At 50.8% G+C, this 26,785-nt stretch overlaps 1 protein-coding gene across 1 annotated transcript in view; it reads right to left on the reverse strand.

Annotated features, from left to right (window-relative positions):
* Positions 1 to 1,820: 1,820 nt before the first annotated feature.
* Positions 1,821 to 26,785, reverse strand: part of pamr1 (peptidase domain containing associated with muscle regeneration 1) — a 271,328-nt gene continuing 246,363 nt past the window's right edge. The window contains exons 11-14 of the mRNA XM_038807396.1: positions 18,373 to 18,439; positions 16,373 to 16,605; positions 8,434 to 8,726; positions 1,821 to 4,415 (exon numbers count right to left, since the gene is read on the reverse strand). Of these exons, the coding sequence (XP_038663324.1) occupies positions 3,885 to 4,415; positions 8,434 to 8,726; positions 16,373 to 16,605; positions 18,373 to 18,439 (1,124 nt within the window). The 3' untranslated portion in view covers positions 1,821 to 3,884. The remainder of the gene's footprint in view (positions 4,416 to 8,433; positions 8,727 to 16,372; positions 16,606 to 18,372; positions 18,440 to 26,785) is intronic.

Raw genomic sequence — 26,785 nt, forward strand, 5'->3', positions numbered from 1 at the left:
GAGCGAGTAAGGGGATGGATCCAGGAGCCAGAAGCTGAGTGGGTGCGTGCGGAGGAGGCCTCCTGCATGGGAACCTCCCTCCGGGCCCTCGCCACGGCAGCACTCCCATCCCCACCCAAAAAACACTCCAGCAGCCCAGTGGTGACAGCCACCCTCCAATCCTGGAACCAACTGCGGCAGCAACTTGGCCTGACCAAAATGTCGAACAGGGCTCCCATCTGCAACAACCATAGGTTCAAACCAGCACTGACCGACGCCACCTTCAAAAGGTGGAGGCAGGACGGGGGGACACTGTCAGTCAGGGACCTGTACACGGACGACAGGATCGCAACACTGGACGAACTGACAGAGAAATTTCAGCTAGCTGGGGGGAACGAGCTACGGTACCTGCAGCTCAAAAACTTCCTACGAAAGGAGACAAGGACGTACCCACAACCGCCACGACAGACACTACTGGAAGACCTACTGGACGCAAGTATCCTAGAGAAAGGGAACTGTAGTGACATGTATGACCGACTGGTAGATAGGGACGACACCGTACTGGACGCAACAAGGAGGAAATGGGAGGACGACCTGGGGATGGAGATCGGGTGGGGACTCTGGAGCGAAGCACTGCATAGGGTCAACTCCACCTCCACGTGCGCAAGGCTCAGCCTGACGCAACTAAAAGTGGTACATAGAGCCCACTTAACAAGAACCCGTATGAGTAGGTTCTTCCCGGAGGTGGAAGACAGATGTGAACGGTGCCAAAGAGGCCCGGCCAACCACGCCCACATGTTCTGGTCCTGCCCCAGACTCGTGGAGTACTGGACAGCCTTCTTCGAGGTAATGTCCAAAGTGGTGGGAGTGAGGGTGGAGCCATGCCCGATAGTGGCGGTCTTCGGGGTTTCAGAACAGCCAGATCTATTCCTGGGGAGGAGGGCGGATGCCCTTGCCTTTGCCTCCCTGATCGCCCGCCGTAGAATCCTGTTTGGCTGGCGGTCAGCAGCACCGCCCAGAGCTGCGGACTGGCTGTCCGACCTCTCGGAATCTCTCCAAATGGAGAAAATCAAATTTGCCATCCGAGGGTCGGACGACGGCTTCCACAGAACGTGGGAGCCATTCATGCGACTGTTCCGGGACCTATTTGTGGCCAATGTACAAGAGGAAGAATAGTCGGGGGAAGGTAGCGGGAGGGGGGGGGGGGGGGGGCTACAGGTTCGTTACGGGGGTTCGATGGCTAGCTAAGGCCCAAAACCAAGCTAAATAAACATGTTGAGGGGGGGAGGGGGGGGGGGGGGGGGGGGCGCAGTTACTACTACGAAGATGCTTACCTGTAAATATGTGTGTTAATTTTTGCGTGTTTGTTTTTGTTTGTTTTTTTTTTCTCTCTCCTAACAATTTGTAATTTGTTCAATATAAAATACGAAAACTGAATAAAAACATTTATAAAAAAAAAAAAACTTGGAAATGGGGACTGATTGACAGACATGGCTTTTAGTAGCTGATTTCTACATAGAATCCCTACAGTGCAGGAGGCAATTCAGCCCATCAAGTCTGCACTAACCCTCTGAAAGAGCACTCTACCTCGGCTCACTCATCCGCCCTATCCCCGTCACCCCGTCTAACCTTTGGACACTTAAGGGGCAATTTAGAATGGCCAATCCGTCTAACATCTTTGAATTGTGGGAGGAAACCAGAGCGCCCGGAGGAAACCCATGCAGACACGGGGAAAATGTGCAGATTCCACACATACAGTCAAACAAGGTTAGAATTGAATCCGGGTCCCTGGCACTGTGAGTTAGCAGTGCTAACCTCTGTGCCATCATGCTATGTGGTAGATATTCGAGCACACAAAATATGATCTAGATTATGATTAATTCTTTTCAACCCGACAACTGAATTGAAAATATTGCTGCTTAAGCCATTATCAAAGACACATGATTGGTTTTGTAACCACAAAGGATTTTGGTTTCAGTGTCAATATAGGAATTAATGCAGTCCTCACTACATATGTTCTACAAGCCTATTTATTCAGTCGTGCAAGGATCATTCACTGGTTCATTGAGGAATTCCTGTGCATTCATTCAGGCAGAGTTACTCCCTGTCTCTTCTTTGCTTCCGTGTCTCGTAGCCCATGAGATAACCCCACTATTTATATAAAACCAATGCAGAAAATGGTGGAAACACTATTTGCAGCACTATTATAATGTTAGACATGGAGAGAAGAGAGGGATTTATGTTTTGTAAGGGATCCCTTGAACTTGCTGTGTGCTTATACTACTTTCTGCTCAGATATCCAAAATCAGCAGGAGTATTTGTTTTCTCACCTGTTCCTTTGAGTTTAGCACCAACTTCTATTCCGGCTAAACCAGTCCAGATGTTGTTCACCTCCTATGTAAATAAATAACTTATTGAACAAATCGTAAATTTGCCTATTACAACTGCGAACATGTGTTTCCTTTTCTAATGCACAGACACATTTTTGTGTTTGCATTTTCTGCTCTAGATCTTATTAAGTTCTTTTGATTTAGAAGTACCCAAGCTTACCTTGTTAGTTTTTGCCTCTTGAGTTGGAAGGTTGTGGGTTCAAGCTCAACTCCAGAGACGAGCACATAATCTGAACTGACATGCCAGCACAGTGAGGGAGTGCTACACTGTCAGAGGTCCCTTATTTTGGATGAGACATTAAATTGAGGTCCTGTCTGCCTTCTCTGGTGGATGAAAAAGACTGAAGAGTGAAGTTCTTCAGGTAGGCTGAGCAATATTTGGTCTTCAACCATATTATGTAAAAAAAACATATAATCTTGACATTACCTCATTGCTGCTTGTAAGATCTTCCCATGCATAAATTGGCTGCTACGTTAGGCTACTTTAAACCAGTGATTACAACCCAAGTTGTGAAATACTTTGGGGTGTCCTAAAGTTGAGAAATAAGATTACATCAATTCCTTCCTTTATCTTGATCACTGGAGTCAGTCATTGTTTCTCCTTGCAGATTACTCAATTTGTCAATCGAAAAATCACTGCACTTCAAAAAATAATTCATTATGTGAAACAATTTGTGAATTTTCAGTTCACTGTATATAAATACTTTTTCCATGTAACTGACTGGAACTTTAACATTTTACAAATGGCACAAAAACTTGGAATAGGCTAAACAATGAGAATGAGAATAGTAGGCCACAGGAGGATATAAACAAACTAGGCATGCACATGGCAGATGAGGTTTAATGCAATAAAGTGATGCATTTAGGAAGGAAGAGTCAATGGTACAAAATGGTAAAATAAATGGTACAATTTTATACGGGTGCAGGGACAGAACGAATTGAGGGTTTACATGCACAAATCTTTGAAGTTGGGACAAATTATTGAGGCTGTTAAAAAAGACATATAAAGCCCTGGATGGTGTAAGTTCCTTCCAGGCAGAGAAAATGAAAAACCAAACAGATTATGATAATGTTTAAAAAAACACTAGATGGGCCTAAACTGTTATGAGGCCAATTCTTTAGTGAATTTTGCCCCTTGTGGGTTGGGAAATAAATTTGATTCTGAGGGAAGGAGTGAATTAAATCTCTGGGAAGAATTTGATTGGGAGGGGAAGACGTGGAAACAAATTTGATCCCTGGAGTGAGGGAGGGCATGAGGGACCTTGACTTGCAGTGAGGGAAGTGATTTTATTCTCTGCAATGGAATTTGAAATCATTGCCATTTGATTGCTTAGATTTGCATGCCCTAAGGAAGAATCAATATCATTAATTCAATTGTTTGAAAAGAAGTGGTTAATGGTACAATGCATATACTGATTACCATGTATAATCATATAAAACAGTTCAAATGATAACCCAACACCAAAGATCATTGCTCTTGTAGGGGTTGAGAGATGTTGTATCTTGGAAAGGGTTTTATTTCAGGTGTTTTTCAATCCAGTCTTTGAATGGGGTCACATTTGTGTAGACGGTGAAAAGTTCTTGGCTGCATCCTTTCTCATACCCCCAGCTCACCAGCCCCACCAGGTACCAAGTGAGAGCAGAACCTATCCTGTCTGGAGCAGGGAAGGTTGCCACACCACCCGTTTCCAATGGGCAGATGTTTGAGAAACCACTCGGATCCTGACGGGCGCAGAACATGCTCTCGGTGATGCTGACAGAGATCCCGTGATTCTCGTACTGCTGCTCGCACTGGACAGAATCACCAATTTCAATGGTCCCCACACGGATCGTGTCATTTGAATGGTCTGAATCCTTGGCATCACTCTGCATTGTCCACCCAGTAACATAACCCTGTGTATTCATGATGGATAGGTCTTTTACATCAGGGAGACACACAGGCTGAACTTGGTCAGTGATTTTCGCCTTGTCCATCAGTTTGATTATTGCAATATCTGAATCTAGCAGTACTGGGTCATAGGAGGGATGCACAATGACTGCAGCGATCTAAAGAAATTAAACCAGAAAAATGTAAGTGGTTTGAATATTTTTCCTGTTCAATAAAACTTTGTACTCTTCAAGGTGGGGTTGGCAATGATGAGAATGAAACATATTTCACTTGGATTAGTTACAGTACTAAGCATCTTCGGCCTATGTTTTATGCAGAGCAAAGCTCCCATCACAGTTCCCCAATTGTATAGGATTACATACATTGGATATATGGCAGAGAAACAGACCATTCGCCTCAATCAGCCCATGTTGTCCTACTTGGTTGTCGGCCAATATATTTGCTCATTTTATTTTCCTTAAATTCTTTTCTCAACCCTTCACAAGTTTTGTCCAATCTATTATTGTGATTTTTGTCATACTACATTGTTCTCTATCATCACCTTAAAAGGTACAATATCATGGTCACTGTAGTGATATCATGGTGGTTGTATTGTAATTCACAGACTAACCACTAGGGGTTTCATTAGCATATAAGTGACTACTAGAGTCAGGTGACCTCAGGCTCACTGGAGAGCTGGGAGAAAGGTTGCTTGTACATGATCATGTTATTATTCATCTGTTAATTTGTATATATTTGACCCACAGTTAATGTTAATAAATCATTTATAGCTTGACATAGACATAGAACATACAGTGCAGAAGGAGCCCATTCAACCCATCGAGTCTGCACTGACCCACTTAAGCCCTTACTTCCACCCTATCCCCGTAACCCAATAACCCCTACCTAACCTTTTTTTGGTCACTAGGGGCAATTTATCATGGCCAATCCACCTAACCTGCACGTCTTTGGACTGTGGGAGGAAACCGGAGCACCCGGAGGAAACCCACGCACACACGGGGAGAACGTGCAAACTCCGCACAGACAGTGACCCAGCGGGGAATCGAACCTGGGACCCTGGCGCTGTGAAGCCACAGTGCTATCCACTTGTGCTACCGTGCTGCCGTTGCAATTGTTCTTGTCATATAAATCAAGCCATCTGACAAGAATATTACAGTCCCACTTGGGTCACTGTCTGTCCGTGTCTGCGTGGGTTTCCTCCGGGTGCTCTGGTTTCCTCCCACAAGTCCCGAAAGATGTGCTTGTTAGATGAATTGGACTTTGTGAATTCTCCCCCAGTGTACCTGAACAGGGGCTGGAGTGTGGCGACTAGGGGATTTTCACAGTAATTTCATTGCAGTGTTAATGTAAGCCTACTTGTGACAATAATAAATATTATAAGAAAGGTACACAGTGTCCTAAAGTGGAGAGCTGCAAAAGACTTTACAATCTAACTGGCTGAAATATCACTCAAGTATCAATTCAATTCACTATTAAATTATCCTGTGCTATCAGCCTGAGCTGTACTTTAATCATCCCAAATGTTTTCCTTCCTGCTATTGTATGCTGATGGATTCAGTGAGTTATGTACCACTGTTGTCTTATTTCTTTCCAGCGTTGTGTTCTGTACCTAGGCTTGGATTTTCACTGAATTGGGATGACATGTAAATCCTTTAAAAATAGCGGATGGAACCCGATTATAGGATCTTCCTGCCCCATTCCCATTTCCAGCAATATTTACATTGGAAAAAACATTCTGATGCATTCAAAACAGAAGACAATACTGCTTGGGATCTCTAGTGTTACAATCTAAGGTGAATTAAATGCCCAGAGTAGTTTTTAAATAAATAAAAACTTCAGCAGATTTTACTTAGAGAAGAAAAGGCCTCCACCTGCTCCTGGCCTGCTTTGATATTCAGGACAGCTAGTCCAGCTTCGAAAGAAAAGGCTATCTAGTTTTTATTAGACTCCATAGTTTATATTTCCCAGAGTTTGTTATTATAGCTGAACATATTATGAATTCTTGGCCGATTCACCAAAAGTCCAGAACCCCGCATATCTCAGCAAAGGCCTAAGTTTACATATTAATTGACAGTTTAAGAGGTTATTAAAGGATTGTATATCTTTGATGTGCATAATGAAATAAATGTTTATTTTTAGACGAAATTGACCACTTTAGGAGATTTACATTTCTGAATGGACGTATGTTTGAGTGAAATCTGTATTAGATTGTTAGAAGGGTTTTTTTGGTCTCTGTTTCAAACACATCGGCCGGGATTCTCCCTTTTGGGGACTAAGTCCCCACGCCCACCGGAAAATGGGACAGAATCACTCCGGACTTTTTCCTCGAAAGTCCGGGATGATTCTCCGTTTTCCAAGGGGCTAGCAGGAGCCCAGGGATCTGGATTCAATTCTGACTTTGGGTGACAGTGTGGAGTTTGTACATTCCCCCTTGTCTACATGGGTTTCCTCTGAGTGCTCCGGTTTCCTCCTTCAGTCCAAACATGTGTAGGTTAGGTAGACTGCCTATGCTAAATTGCTCCTTAGTGTCTAAAGGATATGTGGGATTGCGGGTAAAGTGAACCTGGGTGGGGTGCTCTTTCAAAGGATTGTGCAGACTCGATGGGCCAAATGGTCTCTTTCCGCACTGTAGTGATTCTATGATCTATGAGGCTTGAGGGAACATGAAGCGGGCATGTGCGTGGTGAGGTGAGCTGAAGAGTGAAGGTTTGACATTCATCATTAAAACTGGGCCAGTGTCAGTAAATGGAGGCAAGCAGTTTATCCTGCCGGCGTGGCCATGATGACTGCCTCAGCTTCAGCCTCAGGCCTGCATCCAGAGATGGCAGGCCTGACTCCATCTTGTTGCAGCTTTGGACCTGCGGGTGGTGAGCCTGACTCTATATGTGTCTTCCCAACACAAAAATATGGTGAGCAGGTATTTTTTTATAAACACGCTTCCTTTAGAATAGTGAAGCCTCTGGAGTCACATTGACTATACTTCCACTGTTAATTTATCTTCCTTAATCTCATCACTACATGAAGAGGTATTGAAACTTTCTGCACTTCCATACCAAACCCTTGCACCCCTGTCAATGAGAGCCCCCAACCCTGACCCTGTCCCACATTTTCCTTGACTTGCAAAGTTCCACTGGAAATGGAAACTGTGTTCAGGAAGAGAAGGAAACGGATAAGGAATCCTCTTTGCTGCAACTCCCTGATATTTCCACTTTTATTTCCTGTCATAGACACATTTGCAGGTACACTAACATGCAAAAATATGAACATAGAAGGAGGTCCATTGTCATTATCATGCTGCAACATCTCCAATACCCTTATTCTTTCCTTTTGAAAATCTTACGCCGCGATTCTCCACCCCCCACGCCGGGTGGGAGAATAGCGGGAGGGCCTCCCGACATTTTTCACACCCTCCCGCTATTCTCCCCCCCCCTCCACGCCCGACCCATGCCACAAATCGGCGCTCGCCGTTTTTTTACGGCGAGCGGCGATTCTCCGAGGCCGATGAGCCGAGCCTTCACGCCCGTTTCACCATGGCAGCAAACACACCTGCTCGCTGCCGTCGTGAAACGGGCGCCAGATGCCCGTTTGGGGCATCTAGCGGCCCGATTGGCATGGGAGCACCACGACTGTGCTCCGGAGGGGACATGCCCGCGATCGGTGCCCACCAGATTGGCGTTGTCCAACCTGCGCATGCGCGGCTGACGTCATCGGCCGCGTCAGCCGCCGTGACGCTTGACGTGCGGCCTTGACGACCGTCGTCAAGGCCGCGCCGCCGTGACGCACGGGGCCGCGCTCCTAGCCCCACCCGGGGGGGAGAATCGGCCCCGGAAGTGGCCGTGAAGGCTGCCGTGGGTCACGGCCTGTCCCACGGCAGCCTTTGCGATTCTCCGCATTTGTGGAGAATCTCGCCCTTAGTGTAGTAATTGCAGCATAGCTATTTTCACACTTCTCCCCAAAGTACATTTCTCTTTCAAAAAGATCTTTGTTTTGTTTTGAACAACAGATATAGGATCTGGCATAACCTTTAAAAAGATTGGGCGGAATAAGCATTTTCCTTTCATTGGACAGCAAGTACATTGCATAATAGTCTTCTGAGTATTGTAAAGATTAAAGTCAGTGACTAGGCATCTTCCGTTCCTCTCCCCTTTACATCCTTTCCATGGAAACGCTACTTACTCTTAGGTACTGCCGGCTCTTCTCTTGCCGCTCATCCTCGTGGTAATGCTTTCCAAGAACCACCATCAAATCTGCTGTGCTGATCATCACTGTCTTTCCCAGCTCTGTCACACAGTGGGCAGCAACTACAAGGTTCCGTTCATTCAGGAGCGCTCCACTGCAGGCCAGGAACCATGCATGCTGCCGGACGATCTCGTTGCTTGTCCTTGACGTCTTCTGGTAGAGCGCGGCCTGCCAAGCCCAAGTCATTGAGGGCAGATTCTGCAAGCTGAAATTGCCAAGTTTCCCACAAACTGCCAATTAGGAGACAAACAGTACAAATATTATACTTTAAAACAGTCATATGAGAAACCAGCCAGAAGAAAACAGGTATTATCACAGGTTTACCATCATCATGGTGCAATAAACTGGCTTGGTTGACTTGCATTTGGTCTGGGCATTGCATCTCATAAAGGATACGTTGGCCTTAGAAGGGCACAGTGCAGATTCATGACAATGATACCTAGGCTATAGGGTTAAATTATGATAGCAGGTTGGATAGTCTGGGCTTATGTTCCCTGAGTGTAGAAGATTAAGTTGTGATCTGATTGTTTAAGTTGATTAAAACAAATTGATAGATTATCTGCACATCCTCCCCGCGTGTGCGTGGGTTTCCTCCGGGTGCTCCAGTTTCCTCCCACAGTCCAAAGATGTGCAGGTTAGGTGGATTGGCCTTGATAAATTGCCCTTAGTGTCCAAAACCGCCCTTCGTGTTGGGGGGGGGGGGGGGGGGTTACTGGGTTATGGGGATAGGGTGGGGGTGTTGACCTTGGGTAGGGTGCTCTTTCCAAGAGCCGGTGCAGACTCGATGGGCCAAATGGCCTCCTTCTGCACTGTAAATTCTATGAAAATGTTGAGAGAAATTATATTTTCTGATGGGAAAGTCTCAAACAAGGGCATGACCATTGGGATGATATCAGGAAACACTTTGGATAGAATTCTTCCATACCTCCGCTCGCAGGTGAATGGCGGAGGGTGGTGTGTTCAGTGGGAGGCCATAAATTGGTTTTGATGCAAAGGGAAATTTCCCACTGGATCATCCACTGGTGCCTGCCATGGCAGATTGGGGAACCTGCTGGTGGCTGGTGTGAAATTAATTTGCATCACGCCAATGGGAGGAACATGAAGGCCCGAGCAGAATCGTCCCCCAACGTCTGATTCTCTGTGTTGTCAGTGGGAAAACACACCAGTCCAGAACATGTCTGAAACACCATAATGTGCAGAGGTCAGGACTGACCTAAAGAGTGCCTGCAGCTGCCTCCAGAGTTGGGGATGGAGGCCACTAGTGACTTTGGACCCTGAAACACCAAAGCACTGGATGCGGGAGCATCAATCTTGATGGATCTTCCAGCCTCAGTTTCTTGTTTTTTAAACATACATTTTATTAAGGCATTTATGGTTTTATAAGAACAAAAGAACAAAATAACCATCCCAATCCCCCTCAACAAACTGATCACCTGCTCGCCCCCCACTGCGCTTCCGTGAGCTAGCCCGTCCAGCTAGCCTGGTAGCTCCCTCCATGGCACCAAGCATCCTGCCTCCCCACTGATCACCCTCTCTCCCGTTCAAACACACATATGCAAACATTACAATCCCCAACAAACACAAAAAAGAAAATTCCATCCGCCATTAAGAACAAAGTTAACTCGCATACAAATCTGAGCCACAGCCCAAAACTTAGTGCAAAACAGCACATACAAAACCCAAAAAGAAAAAGAAATTTAACAGAATAATTAGAACACAGCTACTCACCCCCAAGTTCAATTTCCTCCATCACCTGCCAGTCTCCTGTCCTTAACAAGGTTGGGCGCCTCATCTGGTGATCCAAAATAAAGTTCTTGGCCCTCAAAAGTGACCCACAAACGAGCTGGATACAGCATGCCAAACTTCACGCCCTTCTTAAAGGTGACCAATTTCACTTTATTGAAAATTGCCCTTCTTTTGGCCAGATTCACACCCAAGTCCTGGTAAATACACAGCTTGCTATCTTCCCATTTGCAGATCCTCGTCTGTCTGGCCAACCTCCAGATCTGTTACTTGTCCTGGAACCTGTGCATTTATAGATCATAGATCATAGAATTTACAGTGCAGAAGGAGGCCATTCGGCCCATCAAGTCTGCCCGGCTCTTGGAAAGAGCGCCCTACCCAAGGTTAACACCTCCACCCTATCCCCATAACCCAGTAACCCCACCAACACTAAGGGCAATTTTGGACACTAAGGGCAATTTATCATGGCCAATCCACCTAACCTGCACATCTTTAGACTGTGGGAGGAAACCGGAGCACCCGGAGGAAACCCACGCACACACGGGGAGGATATGCAGACTCCGCACAGACAGTGACCCAAGCTGGAATTGAACCTGGGACCCTGGAGCTGTGAAGCAATTGCGCTATCCACAATGCTACCGTGCTGCCCCTCCATTGTACCTCCTATTTGTACCTCCATCGCCCTCGGCGGCTTATTCCTCAGTGGCTTCCTCATCAGCGCTCTGTGCACCCTGTCCACTTCCAAGGGTGCACCTTCCACCAGCAGCTTCTCAAACATACGTGCCACATATGCCCCTGCATCGGATCCCTCGCTGCTCTCTGGGAGGCCAATGATCTTCAAGTTCTGCCTGCGTGGCCTGTTCTGCAGATCCTCCACTTTCTCTTGCAGCCTTTTCTGGTGGTGCTTCAACAGCCCCATCTCTACCGTCATCACGGTTGGCTGGTCATCATGCTCAGAAACTGCCTCTTCCACCTTCTTAACCGCCTGGCCCTGGGCTTCCAATCTCTGCTCCACATGGTCAATCACCATCTTAATCGGATCCAGGTATTTTCTTTGCTGAGCAAAGCTCTCCTGGAGAAAGGCCACCAGCTAAGCCGCTGACCACTCAGTCAGCAATTTGGGTCCCTGACCCTCCACCATATGTTTCTGTGCTGCAGACTCCACTCCCTTCTTTGACCAATGATCTCTCCTTTTCAGACCAGTTCTGGTCCACAAATCCATACACTGGTGGGGAATCCTACTCCTCTACCTCACCAATCTCCTGTTTTGTCGATCAAATCCCCCATATATTGGGGAAAAAGGTCCCAAAGGTTCACCACGAGTGAGTGCTACAATATAAGCCACCACTCATTCCATGGCCACCATCGGAAGTCCCCAGCTTCAGTTTCATAGAGGAGGTCCATCTTCCAGCCTCAGAATGTTCCTAAAGATCCATCTTATTTTCCAAAAAGACCACGTTCCTTCTTCTTGGTGATGCTGGCCACCTTTTTATACGGCACCCAGATATGATGAGAGGACGTGCGCAATGAAGCCTGCCCCACCACTGGATACAATGCTCATCCCCGGATGCATCATTAATGAGGTGAGGCCGGGTGTCTCCACAGCAGGAAACACTCCCGCTCCTGCCCTGGGACTGAGCCCCAGATGGAACAATTTCACTCTTTGGCTCAGACTTTTGCCACAACAGAGAACCTCCATTGGGGCATTTTCAATTTTCATGGGGATGCAACTGCAGCCAGGCTGAAGTTCACGCATGTGGTACTTATGGAGGCAGCTAGGCATTAAAATCACCAGCTGCCTCCACAGAAGTGGGAGTTTGGTAGGCCAGGAGTTAGTAACTTGAACTGTGCAGATTAGACTTGGTAAACGCTGGTGTGAACTTGGTGTATTCATATGGATAGCCAGGGTACACCTCGGGAGTGGTTATGTATCCCTTTGAATGCTACCCTCGAATATATTTGGGAGAAGTAATACACCTTGTGGGATTGTTGAAAGTAAACATGATTGTGCTTAAGAAGGGTATAAACATAGTGGAACTGTCAAAGCTGTCAAGGAACTGTCAAATGATACCATGTGGGTTGGTTTGACTCAATACTTGATTGGTATCATTGTGCAGGAAGGTAGTTCGTTAGGAGGGATGGAGCAGTTTTCGTGCTCAAGGTAGATGGAGTGGGTGGGAGTTGTGTGTTTGAGGGTTCTTTGTGTTTGATAAGTGGGGAGGAGGGGCCATCACGTAAGCAAGCAAGAGCTGACGAGTGACTGGGAATGGGGTGGGGGGAGGGGCTGCAGTAGGCCTAACCTGTATGGGGGAGTTTCAGCTTGCTTGGGAGGTGTAAATGGTGGGTGGAGGGGGAGAAGGAGGAGGAAAGCCGTTTTGAGGGGAAGTGGCTGGGGCAGATTTGGGATGGGTGGGGTGGGTCGCTGATGGAGGCTGGGGACAGGGCTAGGTCCCACCTGGAGGTGGGGCCGAGGCCATATTGAGTGGCTGGCGGACATAGGATGGTCCTGGGGGAATAGGAATGCCCTGTGATCTGGTTCTGGCTGATGGAGGAGTGGAGAGGGTGGTGAGAGAGCCCCCCCCCCCCCCGGCCCGAATGGCGACATGGAATGCAGTGATTGGGTGGTCCAGTGAAGAGGGCAAAAGTCTTTCTGCATTTGATGAGCTTGAGAGCTGATGTGGCGCTGCTGCAGGAGGCCTATCTGAGGGAAAAGGATCATGTGTGGCTTTGGAAGGGGTGGGTAAGTCAGGTGTTCCACTCGGTCTTCGATAGCAGGGTCTGGGGGGTAGCAATATTGGTGAGTAAGAGGATTAGGTTCCCGTTGGAGCAAGTGGTGGCCGATCCGGGGGGAAAATATGTTATAGGTAAGGGCACTTTGGACGGGAGCTTGGTGGTGTTGGTTAGCATGTATGCCCCAAATTGGGATGCTGTGGGGTTTATGAAGAGGATGGTGCAGCCATTCCGGGCTTGGACACACATCAGTTGGTTTTGGGTGGAGACCTGGATGCGGTGTTGAACTCGAGATTGGATCGGTTGAAGCCAAGCTTATTGACCCCTTCGGGTGGGTGAAGGTGTTGGCGCCATTCATGAATGAGATGGGGGGAGCAGACCGATGGTGGTTTCTCCACCGGGGGTAGGGAGTTTTTTTTTCTCCAGTGTATTATGCATATTCGAGGATCGATTTCCTTGTCGTGGGGAGATTGTTCCTGCCAGGGGTGAGGAAAGCTGAATTCTCGGCTACTTGTTATTTCAGATCATGCACTGCACTTGCTGGATGTGGTCTTGGCGAGGTGCTGGCACAGAGTCTAGTGTGGCGGATGGACATCGGGTTGCAAGCGGATTTGGATTTCTGTGGGAGGGATGGCAAGGGTCATAAATGATTATGTTAAATTCAACAACGCAGAGGTCGGTGGTATGGGAGGAGTTGAAAACAGTGGTGTGGGGCGAGATTATCTGGTATAAGGCAAATGTTGACACGGTGGCTAGCGAGGAACACTAACGGTTGGTGGCTGAAATTTTGGAAGTGGACGGGAAGGACACGGAGGTTCCCATGCCTGAGATGTTGGTTAGCAGGAAGGAGCTGCAGACGAAGTTTGATCTTTTGTTCACAGGGAAAGTGGTACGTCAGATGAGGCGGGCAAAGGGGACAGTGTATGACCATGGGAAGAAGGCCAGTCGTTTCTTGGTGGGCCATGTCAGATGGAGGTGGCCTCCCGGGAGATTGTTCAGATTCGGGATGGAGTGTGGGGGGTTGGTGTCACCGCCAGAGCAGGTGAATAGGGTATTTGCCGATTTCTAAAAGAAATTGTATAGGTCGGAGTTTCTGGGGAATGAGACTGATCTGTGGCAGTTTTTTGAGGGATTGAAGTGTCTCAAGCTGAGAAGAGGGTCGGCTGGGTTGGGGGAGTCAGTAGGGATTGAGAAGATACAAATGGTGATTGGGAAATGCAGATGGGGAAGGCGCTGGGGCCAGATGGGTTCCCAGTGGAGTTTTAGGAGACGTTTGTGGACAAGCTGGCACCGTTGCTGGTGGAGATGTTGAGAATGCAGTAGCGAGGGCGGTGCTTCCAGAGATGATGGGACAGGTGTCTATTTGGCTTTTGTTAAAGAAAGATAAGGACCCAGTGGAGTGTGGGTCATATCGGCTGATATCACTTTAAATGTGGACGCCAAGATACTTGCCAAGGAGGCGCCTAACCTCCTGCAGGTGGTTGGTGAGGACCAGACAGGGTTTATAAAGGAGAGGTGTCTATCATCGAATGTGTAGCACCTGTTATATGTGGTGTTGTCTCTGGCAAAAGGGAAGGAGCAGGAGATAATAGTGGCAATGGACAAGGAAAAAGCATTTGACAGGGTCGAGTGGAACTATTTGTTTGTGGTGCTGGAGCGGTTTGGGATAGGGCCTGTAGCCATCTGAGTAAGTTTGTGGCATGGGTCAAGTTGTAATACGTGGATCCGAGCGTTTGTATGAACAAGGCGAGCTTGGGTACTTCCGGCTTCAGAGGGGAGCAAGGCAAGCATATCCCTTGTCCTCCCTCTTGTTTGCGTTGATGATAGAGCCCTTGGCCATTGCGCTGAGGGCACTGTATAATTGGAGGGGTATAGTGGGGGGTGGAGCATAGGGTAGCCTTGTACGTTGACGACCTTTTCATATCGGACCCGGTTCCTACGGTGAGGGACATAATGGGGCTGCTAAAGCGTTTTGGGGCATTTTTGGGTTACAAACTAAATTTGGAGAAGAGCGAGTGTTTTTTGGTTTCCCCATCGGCATTGGGGTCTACCCTGGCGGGGCGGGATGGAGCCGTGAGGATGCAGGTGGCTTGGGATTGGGCCGCCGCCTGGTGGGTAGGATCAAGGAGGAGTTGCAGAGGTGGGATCGCATTCCCCTGTCACTTGCGAGCCGAGTGCAATCAGTGAAAATGAATATCTTGCTGCGGTTTTTATTTCTATTCCAGTGTCTCCCGGTCCTCCTGCCAAAGGTATTTTTCATGGGAATGGAACGGCTGATGGGTTGCCAGGATTCGTAAAATGGTGCTTCAGAAAGGGCAACAATTGGGGGCTTGGTCTTACCAAATTCTTTCTACTAGTATAGGGCAGCGAATGCTGAGAAGGTGTGGGGTTGGGAGAGAAGCAGTGAGGCCGAGGATGGGGGCAGGCTCATGGACGGGGTCGGGGCTGTAGGGGTTGGCTAAGGCGTCACTCCTGTTCATGCCTGGGAAGTACTTGGGTAGCCCGGTGGTGGTGGTAACGCTTGAGATATGGAGGGAATTTAGACAGCATTTTAAATTTTGGGGCGCCATCGAAATTGATGCCGGTCCAAGAGAATCACTTGTTTGAAGTGGTGAGACTGGATGTGAGGTTCGGGGCTGGGAGGAGAAGGAAGTGGTTACACTAAAGGATCGATTACTGGAAGGACAATTCGCAAGTTTGGAAGAGTTGTGGGAACATTTTGCGATCCTGCTGCCCAAGGCTTTTAGATATATGCAGGTGCGGGATTTTGCCAGGAAGACTTTCCAGTCGTTTCTGTTGATGCCTCCTCCCTCTTTGCTGGAAGGAGATACTGTCGGTGATGGGGTTGGAGGGGGGAGTTACCTTGGCTATTTATGAGAGGATTATGGAGGAAGACGTGGTTTTTTTGCCGGGGGGGGGGGGATGAATGAAGTTCAAGTTGGAGGAGGATGGGAGGGGGGTTGGGGTTGCTGGAGGAGGGTAGTGTGAGATGTTGGGGAGGGTGAATATGTCTACCTCTTGTGCAAGGTTGGGGCTGATACAGTTGAAGGTGTTGCACAGGTCGCATCTGGATGGGGGGAGGGGTTGGTTTCTGGGTGTTGGTTGACGGGGGGGTTGCTTTTGGTACTTGGGGGGGGGGGGGGGGGGGGTTCCTTAAGCTTACGTATAAAACGTTGAAAATTTAATTCATATATTTTCCAAAAAAAAGTATTTATTCGGAGAGAAAAAAAAAACCAGGGTAAGGTGGTGGGAGTGGGATCAACTGAGTTGCTCTTGCAGAGGACTGCATAAACATGACAGGCCAAGTGGCCTCCATCTGTGCTGTGGTCACACACCTATTACAGCATAACAATGGAAAGAGGAATAATTGAATCAGATAACCGTTAAAATGAATTATACTTACTGGGAATACATGTCGGTGATCGTCCACTCCATTTGCCGGTTTTAAGACATGTCCTTTTCTTGCTCCCAAGACGTCTGTAGAGGGGGGAGATGCACTCGTATTCCAGCTGTGTATGGGGATGATAGAAACCTGCTGGAAGATTCCCGATATGATGGACTGGGATTTTGGTGGGGGAGATTTGGGACTGCTCTTTATCCTGTATAATGGATAACAGTCTATGTAGTGGTGTCTTCCTAATGGTTAAAACAAACAACATAAGATTTGTTATAGACACCATGTGCCAAACATCATTGATGTTTTATCAACATCAGATAAATCTCAATAATGAAGACTTAAAGATTCTGACATTGGATTTTCTATCTGTTTGTAGCTGAGAGATTGTCTGTGCTTTTGGCCAGGATTTTGTCAGGCGACCGAGGTCTTGTCCACCAGTCAGAGATCCAGAAGGGATCTTCCGTCAGTCCTGTGGTGAAGGCTGGAATCAAGGGCCCTTCAAAGACTTAAGTGGGCACTGTCCGGCCTTCCCTACAAGTGAGGCCACCAACGTGGGAAATCCTGTTGGCAGAGAACTGCTGCCAGGAATCCCATATCAGCCTTCCTCCATCCTCCGACTTAACGAAGGTTTTGCTACCAAGGGATACTGGCATGGGGCTTCACCCACAATTAATTGGGTTCAGTCGTCATCTTTCCTGGTGTGAAGGCCTGGAATAAATTGAGTCCTGTGAGTGTGTGTAAAGGACTGCATTGAATCCAGCCCTGTGAGTGTAAGTGTGTCAACATCTGTACGTCAATCTGTGCCAGTGTTACAATCCCAGGCCAGACCACAACAGTGGCCAGGATACTGGACTAAAACCCTTTCTTTCTCAAAATGTTTCCAAACCTCCACCCAGCAATAACACCATCTCCCCAAGCTAAAAATAATTAACTCCCCAGACAGAAAATACATTGGCCGGGAGTCACCGACATCGCAGCCAAGTGTTGACGCCGACGTCAAAACCGGCACGAGCGACGTCGGCATCAGCGGGCCTCCAGGCCCAGTGATTCTTCTCTTCTTCGGGGGTTAGATTGGCACTGGAGTGCTGTGCGCTGCTCCTGCCACAGCCGGCGGGGGTCCGCGCATGAGCGCCACGGCTGTCTTCGCGGCGGCTCCCGCGCCACATGCCAGAACCGTACAGGGGCCCGGCGCGGAGGAACCTAGGACCCCCCCCCCCCCCCGTCCGATCGCGGGCCTGGCCACCTTGGAGGCCCGAGCCCCCCCCCCCCCACCCCGAGTCGGATCCTGCAGCTAGAACACCGAGGTCCCGCTGGGTCGGACCATATGTAAACCACGCTGGCGGGATTCGGCAGAACTCAGCGGGCACTCAGCCCGGCGAACGCGGAGAATTGCTGCAAGGTCGATGTCAATGACCAGGCGCGGGCTCGGAGAATCCCGGCCATTAACTCCCCAGGGACACCCCCTCATCAAACAACAGTGCATTAGCCCAGATTTCTACAATGGTCAATATCACCTCAAGCTTCGAAAAGCTTTCTGGTCTTCGAAAACAAAATTCTTTAAAAAAATATGACTACTGGGCAACACAATGACGCAGTGGTTAGCACTGCTGCCTCATGGTGCTGAGGACCTAGGCTCGATCCCGTCCCTGGGTCACTGTCTGTGTGGAGTTTCCACATTCTCTCCGTGTCTGCGTGGGTCTCACCCCACAACCCAAAGATGTGCAGGGTACGTGGATTAGCCATGCTAAATTGCCCCTTAATTGGAAATAAAAGAATTGGGCACTCTTAAGTTTATTTTTTCTTAAAACGCGACTACTGCAGTCAAACACTCTATAACCCAGGCAATTGACCCTTAAATTGTTACATATTTATGATCCAATAGATCAAAAATCCTGCATTCGTCACAACCAGCGAGCATGCCTGTATCTGTGCAAAGGAAATTCTCGGCTGTTAAAGCTATGCCTGAGAATGTTACACTGCTTTACAATCACAGGTCTTACACTCACCTAGTCTGAGGCTGTGTTGACAGAACTTTCTGTCTCACCAAGTTAGGGATCTTGGGTTTCTTGCAAGCTGAAACAGAAAAATGCAAGTAAGGAAATTAGTAGAGAGAGTGGAAGTTATTGGGCAAGGTCCTCAGGCTGTTCATGCCAAGGAGATTTTCAAGTCCTACCAACGGCACATCCCCACCACAGGGTTTCCCAGTGGTGGGGTAGTTTCGAATGGGAAATTCCATTGACAGCAACAGGACCAGAAGATCCTACCGCCAGCCAACAGCCGGCTGGCTCCTGCCATTGAGAAACATGCCGCAGAGAGGCCAGAGAATTTTGTCCATTGACTTCACTTCCATCCCTGCATTTAACAGGTTAGTCTGCACGCTCAGTAAACTTGGACGTTTTACCTTGGGTTCAAGGTAGAAGACGCTAGTTGGCGTACAGTAGCATAATAGTTTTAGCAGTGCGAAATACAAGACTGAAGCATTTGCGACTATCTTCAGCCAAAAGTGTCAGATGGATGATCCACCTCAGCCTCTTCCTGAGGTACTCAGCATCACATCTGCCAATCTTATGCCAGTTCAATTCACTGTATATGACATTAAGAAATGGCTGAAGGCAGTAGATAACGCAAAGACGATGGGTGAGATTTTCTGGCCTTTCCCACTGGTGGGGTCCTTCAGTCCCGTCAAGGGTAATCCCCCGCCACAGTTCCTCAGCAGCAGAGGGTGTGAACATCACAAAGCCCCGTTGAAGTGGTGGGACAGAAGATCCTCCGCTACCACCTCGGCTGACCCCTCACACACATTCTCTCTTCCTTCTCACCCCTCGCACCCACTCTCTCTCCCTCCTCACCCTTCGCACACACTTTCTCTCCCTCCCCACCCCTCGCACACACTTTCTCTCCCTCCCCACCCCTCGCACGCACTCTCTCTCCCTCCTCACCCTTCGCACATGCTTTCTCTCCCTCCTGACCCTTCACACCCACTCTCTCTCCCTCCTCACCCCTCGCACCCACTCTCTCTCCCTCCGTACCCCTCGCACCCACTCTCTTTCCCTCCTCACCCCTCGCACCCACTCTCTCTCCCTCCCCACCCCTCGCACACACTCTCTCTCCCTCCTGACCCTTCACACCCACTCTCTCTCCCTCCTCACCCCTCGCACCCACTCTCTCTCCCTCCGTACCCCTCGCACCCACTCTCTTTCCCTCCTCACCCCTCGCACCCACACTCTCTCCCTCCGTACCCCTCGCACCCACTCTCTCTCCCTCCTCACCCCTCGCACCCACACTCTCTCCCTCATCACCCCTCGCACCCACTCTCTCTCTCTCTCCTCACCCCTCGCACACTCTCTCTCCCTCCGTACCCCTCGCACCCACTCTCGCTCTCCCTCCGTACCCCTCGCACCCACACTCTCTCTCTCCTCACCCTCACACCCACTCTCTCTCCCTCCCCACCCCTCGCGCCCACTCTCTCCCTCCTCACCCCTCGCACCCACTCTCTCTCCCTCCTCACCCCTCGCACCCACTCTCTCTCCCTCCTCACCCACTCTCTCTCCCTCCTCACCCCTCGCACCCACTCTCTCTCCCTCCTCACCCCTCGCACCCACTCTCTCTCCCTCCCACCCCTCGCGCCCACTCTCTCCCTCCCCACCCCTCGCACACACTCTCTCTCCCTCCTCACCCCTCGCACCCACTCTCTCCCTCCTCACCCCTCGCACCCACTCTCTCTCCCTCCTCACCCCTCGCACCCACTCTCTCTCCCTCCTCACCCCTCGCACCCACTCTCTCTCCCTCCCCACCCCTCGCACCCACTCTCTCTCCCTCCCCATCCCTCGCACCCACTCTCTCTCCCTCCTCACCCCCTTACATTTCCTCTCTCTTCCAGTCCACTGACCCCACCGCCATCAGTCGTGTAGTGGAAAATTATGAGGTACAGGGCTGCTAAGAAAATGTCTAGGCCACAATTTCTAAATATTGTGTTAAATAATGAATACATCGGAAAACAACATATGACCCCAAAAGTCAGTTAAACTGCTTTTTAAGTGAAAGATATTAGTGCAGGTTGGTATTTTATTTCAAACTATGAATCATTGAATCATCAGTCTTCATGCTCGCTAGAGATTCATCATACCACAAATGAATTATGGAAATCATGCCTATTAAAAACATAAATTATAGAGCTTTACCAACAATATTGGAACAACACTAGGTAAATAGAGCTAAAATACTGATTAGCCATAATGGCAGAACAAGCTCAAGGGGATGAATGGCCTACTCCTGTTCCTGTGTTCCTCCGACCCCCTCCCTCCCACCCTCCCTCACTCACCCCTCTCTCACACCCACACTCATTCATCCCCTCCCACCCACCCCCTCCCTCCCTACACTCACTGATCCCCTCCCTCCGCCCACATTCACTCACCTCCTCCCACCCACCCACACCCCCTCCCTACCAACCAGTCACTCACTGACCGCCTCCCTCCCTCCCTCCCACACCTCCTCCCTCCCAACCAGTCACTCACTGACCACCTCCCTCCCTCCCTCCCATCCACACTCACTCTCCCTCCCTTCCACTCTCATGCACTCACACACCCTCTTCCTCCCACTCCACTCCTTCACTCACCCTCTCCCTCCCACCCATGTGCACTCACTCACCCCCTCCCTTATTCATTTACCCCCTCCCTGCCACTCAATCAACCTCTCCTTTCCACCCAAACTCACTCACCCGTTCCCTCCCACCCACACTCACCAACCCCCTCCCTCCCATCCGCACTCATTCACCCCTTCCCTCACTCCCATTCAAACTCACATCCCCTCCCTCCCACCCGCACTCATTCACCCATGCCCTCCCTCCCTACACTCACTCACCCTCTCCCTCCCACCAACACTCATGTCCTTCCACACCAACTCACCCTCTCCCTCACACTCACGCACTCATCCTCACAACCACACTCACTCACCCCCTCCCTCCCTACACTCACTCACCCTCTCCCTCCCACCAACACTCACATCCTTCCACACCAATCCACCCCCTCCCTCCCACCCACTCATTCACCGTCTCCTTCCCACCAACACTCACATTCTTCCACACCAATTTACCCTCTTCCTCGCACACTCATGCACTCAACCTCACAACCACACTCGCGCACTGACACCCTCCCTCCCTCCCACCAAGTTACCCACCTCTCCCGCCCAACCACACTCGCTGACTGCCTTCCTCCCTCCTTCCCATCCACACTCACTCTCCCTCCCTCCCATTCTCATGCACTCACACACACTTTTTCTCCCACTCACACTCCTTCACTCACCCTCTCCCTCCCACTCATGTGCACTCACTCACCCCCTCCCTCCCAACCAGTCACTCACTGACCGCCTCCCTCCCTCCCTCCCTCCCACACTCACTCTCCGTCCCTCCCACTCATGTGCACTCACTCACCCCCTCCCTCCCAACCAGTCACTCACTGACCGCCTCCCTCCCTCCCTCCCATCCACACTCACTCTCCCTCCCTCCCATTCTCATGCACTCACACACCCTCTTGCTCCCACTCCACTCCTTCACTCACCCTCTCCCTCCCACCCATGTGCACTCACTCACCCCCTCCCTCATTCATTTACCCCCTCCCTGCCACTCAATCAACCTCTCCTTTCCACCCAAACTCACTCACCCCTTCCCTCCCACCCACACTCACCAACCCCCTCCCTCCCACCCGCACTCACTCACAACTTCCCTCGCTCCCATTCAAACTCACATCCCCTCCCTCCCACACGCACTCATTCACCCCTTCCCTCGCTCCCACCCACACACTCGCTCCTCCGTCCCACTCATACTCACCCACCCCCTCCCTCCCTACACTCACTCACCCTCTCCCTCCCACCAACACTCACGTCCTTCCTCACCAACTCACCCCCTCCCTCCCACCCACTCACTCACCGTCTCCTTCCCACCAACACTCACATCCTTCCACACCAACTCACCCTCTCCCACGCACACTCATGCACTCACCCTCACAACCACACTCGCGCACTGACACCCTCCCTCCCTCCCACCAAGTTACCCACCTCTCCTGCCCAACCACACTCGCTGACTGCCTTCCTCCCTCCCTCCCATCCACACTCACTCTCCCTCCCTCCCACTCTCATGCACTCACACACCCTTTTTCTCCCACTCACACTCCTTCACTCACCCTCTCCATCCCACTCATGTGCACTCACTCACCCCCTCCCTCCAGCCCACACTCATTCATTTACTGCCTCCCAGCCACTCACTGAACTTCTCCCTCCCGCCCACATTCATCCATTCTCTCCCTCCTACCCACACTCACTCACCCCTTCCCGCCTTCACACACTCACCCCTTCCCTCCCTCCCACACTCACCCACCCCTTCCCTCCCTCCCACATTTAGCCCCTCCCTCCCTACCACACTCAGCCCCTCCCTTCCACCCACACTCACTCACCCCCTCCCTCCCACCCACACTCACTCACCCCCTCCCTCCCACCTACACTCACTCACCCCCTCCCTCCCACCCACACTCACTCACACCTTCCCTTCTGTGGTAGTCACCACTGATGTATATATTGTACATAGAGGATGGTGTTGTAGGTGCTTTACGGTAAGGCCCCTGTACTACAGGTACGGAGGTAGATCCCTGCCTGCTGGCTCCGCCCAATAGGCGGAATATAAATATGTGTGCTCCCCATACAGCAGCCATTTTGTCAGCTTCTGTAGGAGGCCACACATCTCCGTGTAATAAAGCCTCGATTACATCCTACTCTCGTCTTTGCGTAATTGATAGTGCATCAATTTATTACACTGAGTTTTTCAGAGATGGACCTCCGCATCAAGCCGGATCGCCTGCAGCTGCATCCTCAAGCAGACAACGCCAAAAAGGACTTTGAACATTGGCTAGCCTGTTTCGAAGCGTATATCGGGTCTGCGCCAGACACAATTCCAGAAGCACAGAAGCTCCAGATACTTGACAGCAGCTGAGCTCCAACGTCTTTCCACTCATCCAGGACGCGCCGACCTATGCAGAGGCCATGGCGTTACTGAAGGAAAACTACGCTCAGCGGATTAACAAAATCTACGCCAGACACCTCCTCTCCACACGGTGCCAGTTTCCCGGTGAGTCAGTGGAAGATTTCTGGCGCGCCCTGCTCGCCCTAGTTAGAGACTCTGACTGTGAGGCCGTTTCGGCCACAGAACACTCGAATTTGCTGATGAGAGACTCATTTGTTACAGACATAGGGGCTGACTACATCTGCCAGCGCCTCTCAGAAGGGGCCACGCTCGACCCCGCGGCAACCAAAAAGCTGGCGCTCTCACTTACAGTCGCATCACGCAGCATTCAGGCCGATGCCTCCGACCACGCGGCCCACCCCTCCTGTGCATCGTGGACTCAGCAGACGGCGCCCCATCGTGGACCGCATCAGCGACCGCCCTTAGCCAGCCCCATGACTGTGCCGCGCGGCAGCCAACCAACCCCGAGGGGCCCAAATGCTACTTCTTGTGGGCAATCAAAACACCCCCGATAGTGCTGCCGGGCGCGGAGCGCCCTCTGCAATGCCTGTGGCAGGAAAGGACATTTCGCTGCTGTGTGCCAGGCCCGCTCAATCGGCACTATTGTCCCGGCAACCCCACGTGCGGCCAGTGGGCACCGACATCTTCCCCTCCTCGGACCACGTGGGCCAGTGGATGCCGCCATCTTGCTCGACTCGCAACATGCGAGGCCCATGGCCGCCGCCATCTTGTTCCTCCCAAGACCAACGGGCACCGCCATCTTGCCTTCCTCACAACACATGCAGCCCCAGGGCGTTGCCATCTTGCCTCCCCCACGGCACGTGTGGCTTGTGGGCGCCGCCATCTTGCCCGACTCGGGACCCCTGCCCATCGGGCACCTCATCAGGCTACTCATCACCTGCAACCACCGACGACCAGCTACGTCTCGCCTCGGTAACGACTGACCAGTCTCGACCACACAACCTTGCAACTGCTTCAACTAAAGTGAAGGTCAATGGACATGAGATCTCCTGCCTGCTGGACTCCTGGAGCACTGAGAGCTTCATTCACCCCAATACGGTAAGGCACTGCTCCCTCGCGGTACACCCTGCCAACCAGAGAATCTCCCTGGCCTCCGGATCGCACTCCGTGGCGATCCGGGGGTACTGCATTGCCACTCTCACTGTCCAGGGCGTGGAGTTCAGCAGCTTCCGCCTCTACGTCCTCCCCAACCTCTGCGCTGCCTTGTTAGTTACTCGGCCTGGACTTCCAGTGCAACCTCCAGAGCCTAACCCTGAAATTCGGCGGGCCCCTACCACCCTTTACTGTGTGTGGCCTCATGACCCTCAAGGTCGACCCACCTTCCCTTATTGCAAACCTAACCCCGGATTGCAAGCCTGTCGCCACCAGGAGCAGACGGTACAGCACCCAGGACAGGACCTTCATCAGATCTAAAGTCCAGCGGCTGCTTCGGGAAGGCATCATCGAAGCCAGCAACAGCTCTTGAAGAGCCCAAGTGGTAGTAGTTAAAACTGGGGAGAAAAATAGGATGGTCGTTGACTACAGTCAGGCCATCAATCGGTACACGCAGCTCAACGCGTACCCCCTCCCACGCATATCTGATATGGCCAATCAGATTGTACAGTACCGGGTCTTCTCGACAGTGGACCTGAAATCTACCTACCACCAGCTCCCCATCTGTAAGGTGGACCGCCCATACACTGCGTTCGACGGCCGCCTTTACCACGTTCTTACGGTCCCCTTCGGTGTCATCAACGGGGTCTCGATCTTCCAACGGGAGATGGACCGAATGGTTGACCGGTACGGACTGCAGGCCACCTTCCCGTACCTGGACAATGTCACCATCTGCGGCCACGATCAGCAAGACCATGACGCCAACCTTGCCAAATTTCTCCACACCACCACTCTCCTCAACCTCACGTATAATAAGAGAAGTGCGTGATCAGCACGAACCGCTTAGCCATCCTCAGCTATGTGGTCCAGAACCCCGATCGCATGCGCCTCCTCATGGAACTCCCCCTCCCCCACTGCCCCAAAGCCCTCAAACGATGCCTGGGGATCTTTTCGTATTACGCCCAGTGGGTCCCAAACTATGCGGACAAGGCCCGCCCACTCATCCAATCCACCATTTTCTGACTGACGGCCGAGGCTCACCAGGCCTTCAACTGTATTAAGGCCACATTACCAAGGCTGTGATGCACGCGGTCGATGAGACGTTATCATTCCAAGTGGAGAGCGATGCATCAGACGTCGCTCTGGCCGCCACCCTCAACCAGGCAGGCAGGCCTGTGGCATCCTTTTCCTGCACCATCCATGGCTCCGAAATTCGGCACTCCTTCGTTGAAAAGGAGGCCCAAGCCATTGTTGAAGCTGTGCGACATTGGAGGCATTACCTGGCCGGCAGGATATTCACTCTCCTCACTGACCAACGGTCGGTTGCCTTCATGTTTAACTACACACAGCGGGGCAAGATCAAAAATGATAAAACCTTGAGGTGGAGGATCGAGCTCTCCACCTACAACTATGAGATTTTGTATCGTCCCGCTGGCAGGAGGTCCTCCCCGATGCACTTCACTCCATTCGGCCACTTCTGTGCACTGCGACTAACTAAACCCCCCATGAACATCTCTTTGCCTTCCCCAGGAAGTCCACCTCCGAGGTATCGCTCCCAACATGGCTGCCAGCTTCAGGACCTGTTCTCCTCTGTAGACACGTTTGACTCCACAAGGTGAACTCATTGGTTGAGAGGGTACAGCTACTTCACGCCAACCCGCAGTACGCTTATGTAGTGTACTCCGACGGCCGCCAAGACACAATCTCCCTCAGGGACCTGGCACCAACTGGTTCCCCACACACCACCCCCCGACCCGGCGCACCACACCGCAGCCCCCGCTCCAGGACACTCTGCCCTCCCCTTGCCCACACCCGGGGATGAAGAGGATTTCGACACGCTCCCGGAGTCACCGAAGACCAAGCTGCCGCCGGAGTCGCCAGCAGCACTACAGCGCTCTCTACGACAGCCTGAATTTATAATTTTATCTGTACTTTTAAAACACAATTTCCTGGATATAGTTCTCCACCACCCCCACTGGACTCATTTTTAACAGGGGGTAAATGTGGTAGTCACCACTGATATAGAACATAGAACATAGAACAGTACAGCACAGAACAGGCCCTTCGGCCCTCAATGTTGTGCCGAGCCATGATCACCCTACTCAAACCCACGTATCCAACCTATACCCGTAACCCAACACCCCCCCCCCCCCGCTTAACCTTACTTTTTAGGACACTACGGGCAATTTAGCATGGCCAATCCACCTAACCCGCACATCTTTGGACTGTGGGAGGAAACCGGAGCACCCGGAGGAAACCCACGCACACACGGGGAGGACGTGCAGACTCCGCACAGA

Source organism: Scyliorhinus canicula, chromosome 9 (assembly GCF_902713615.1).
Source record: "Scyliorhinus canicula chromosome 9, sScyCan1.1, whole genome shotgun sequence".
Lineage (NCBI taxonomy): Eukaryota > Metazoa > Chordata > Chondrichthyes > Carcharhiniformes > Scyliorhinidae > Scyliorhinus > Scyliorhinus canicula.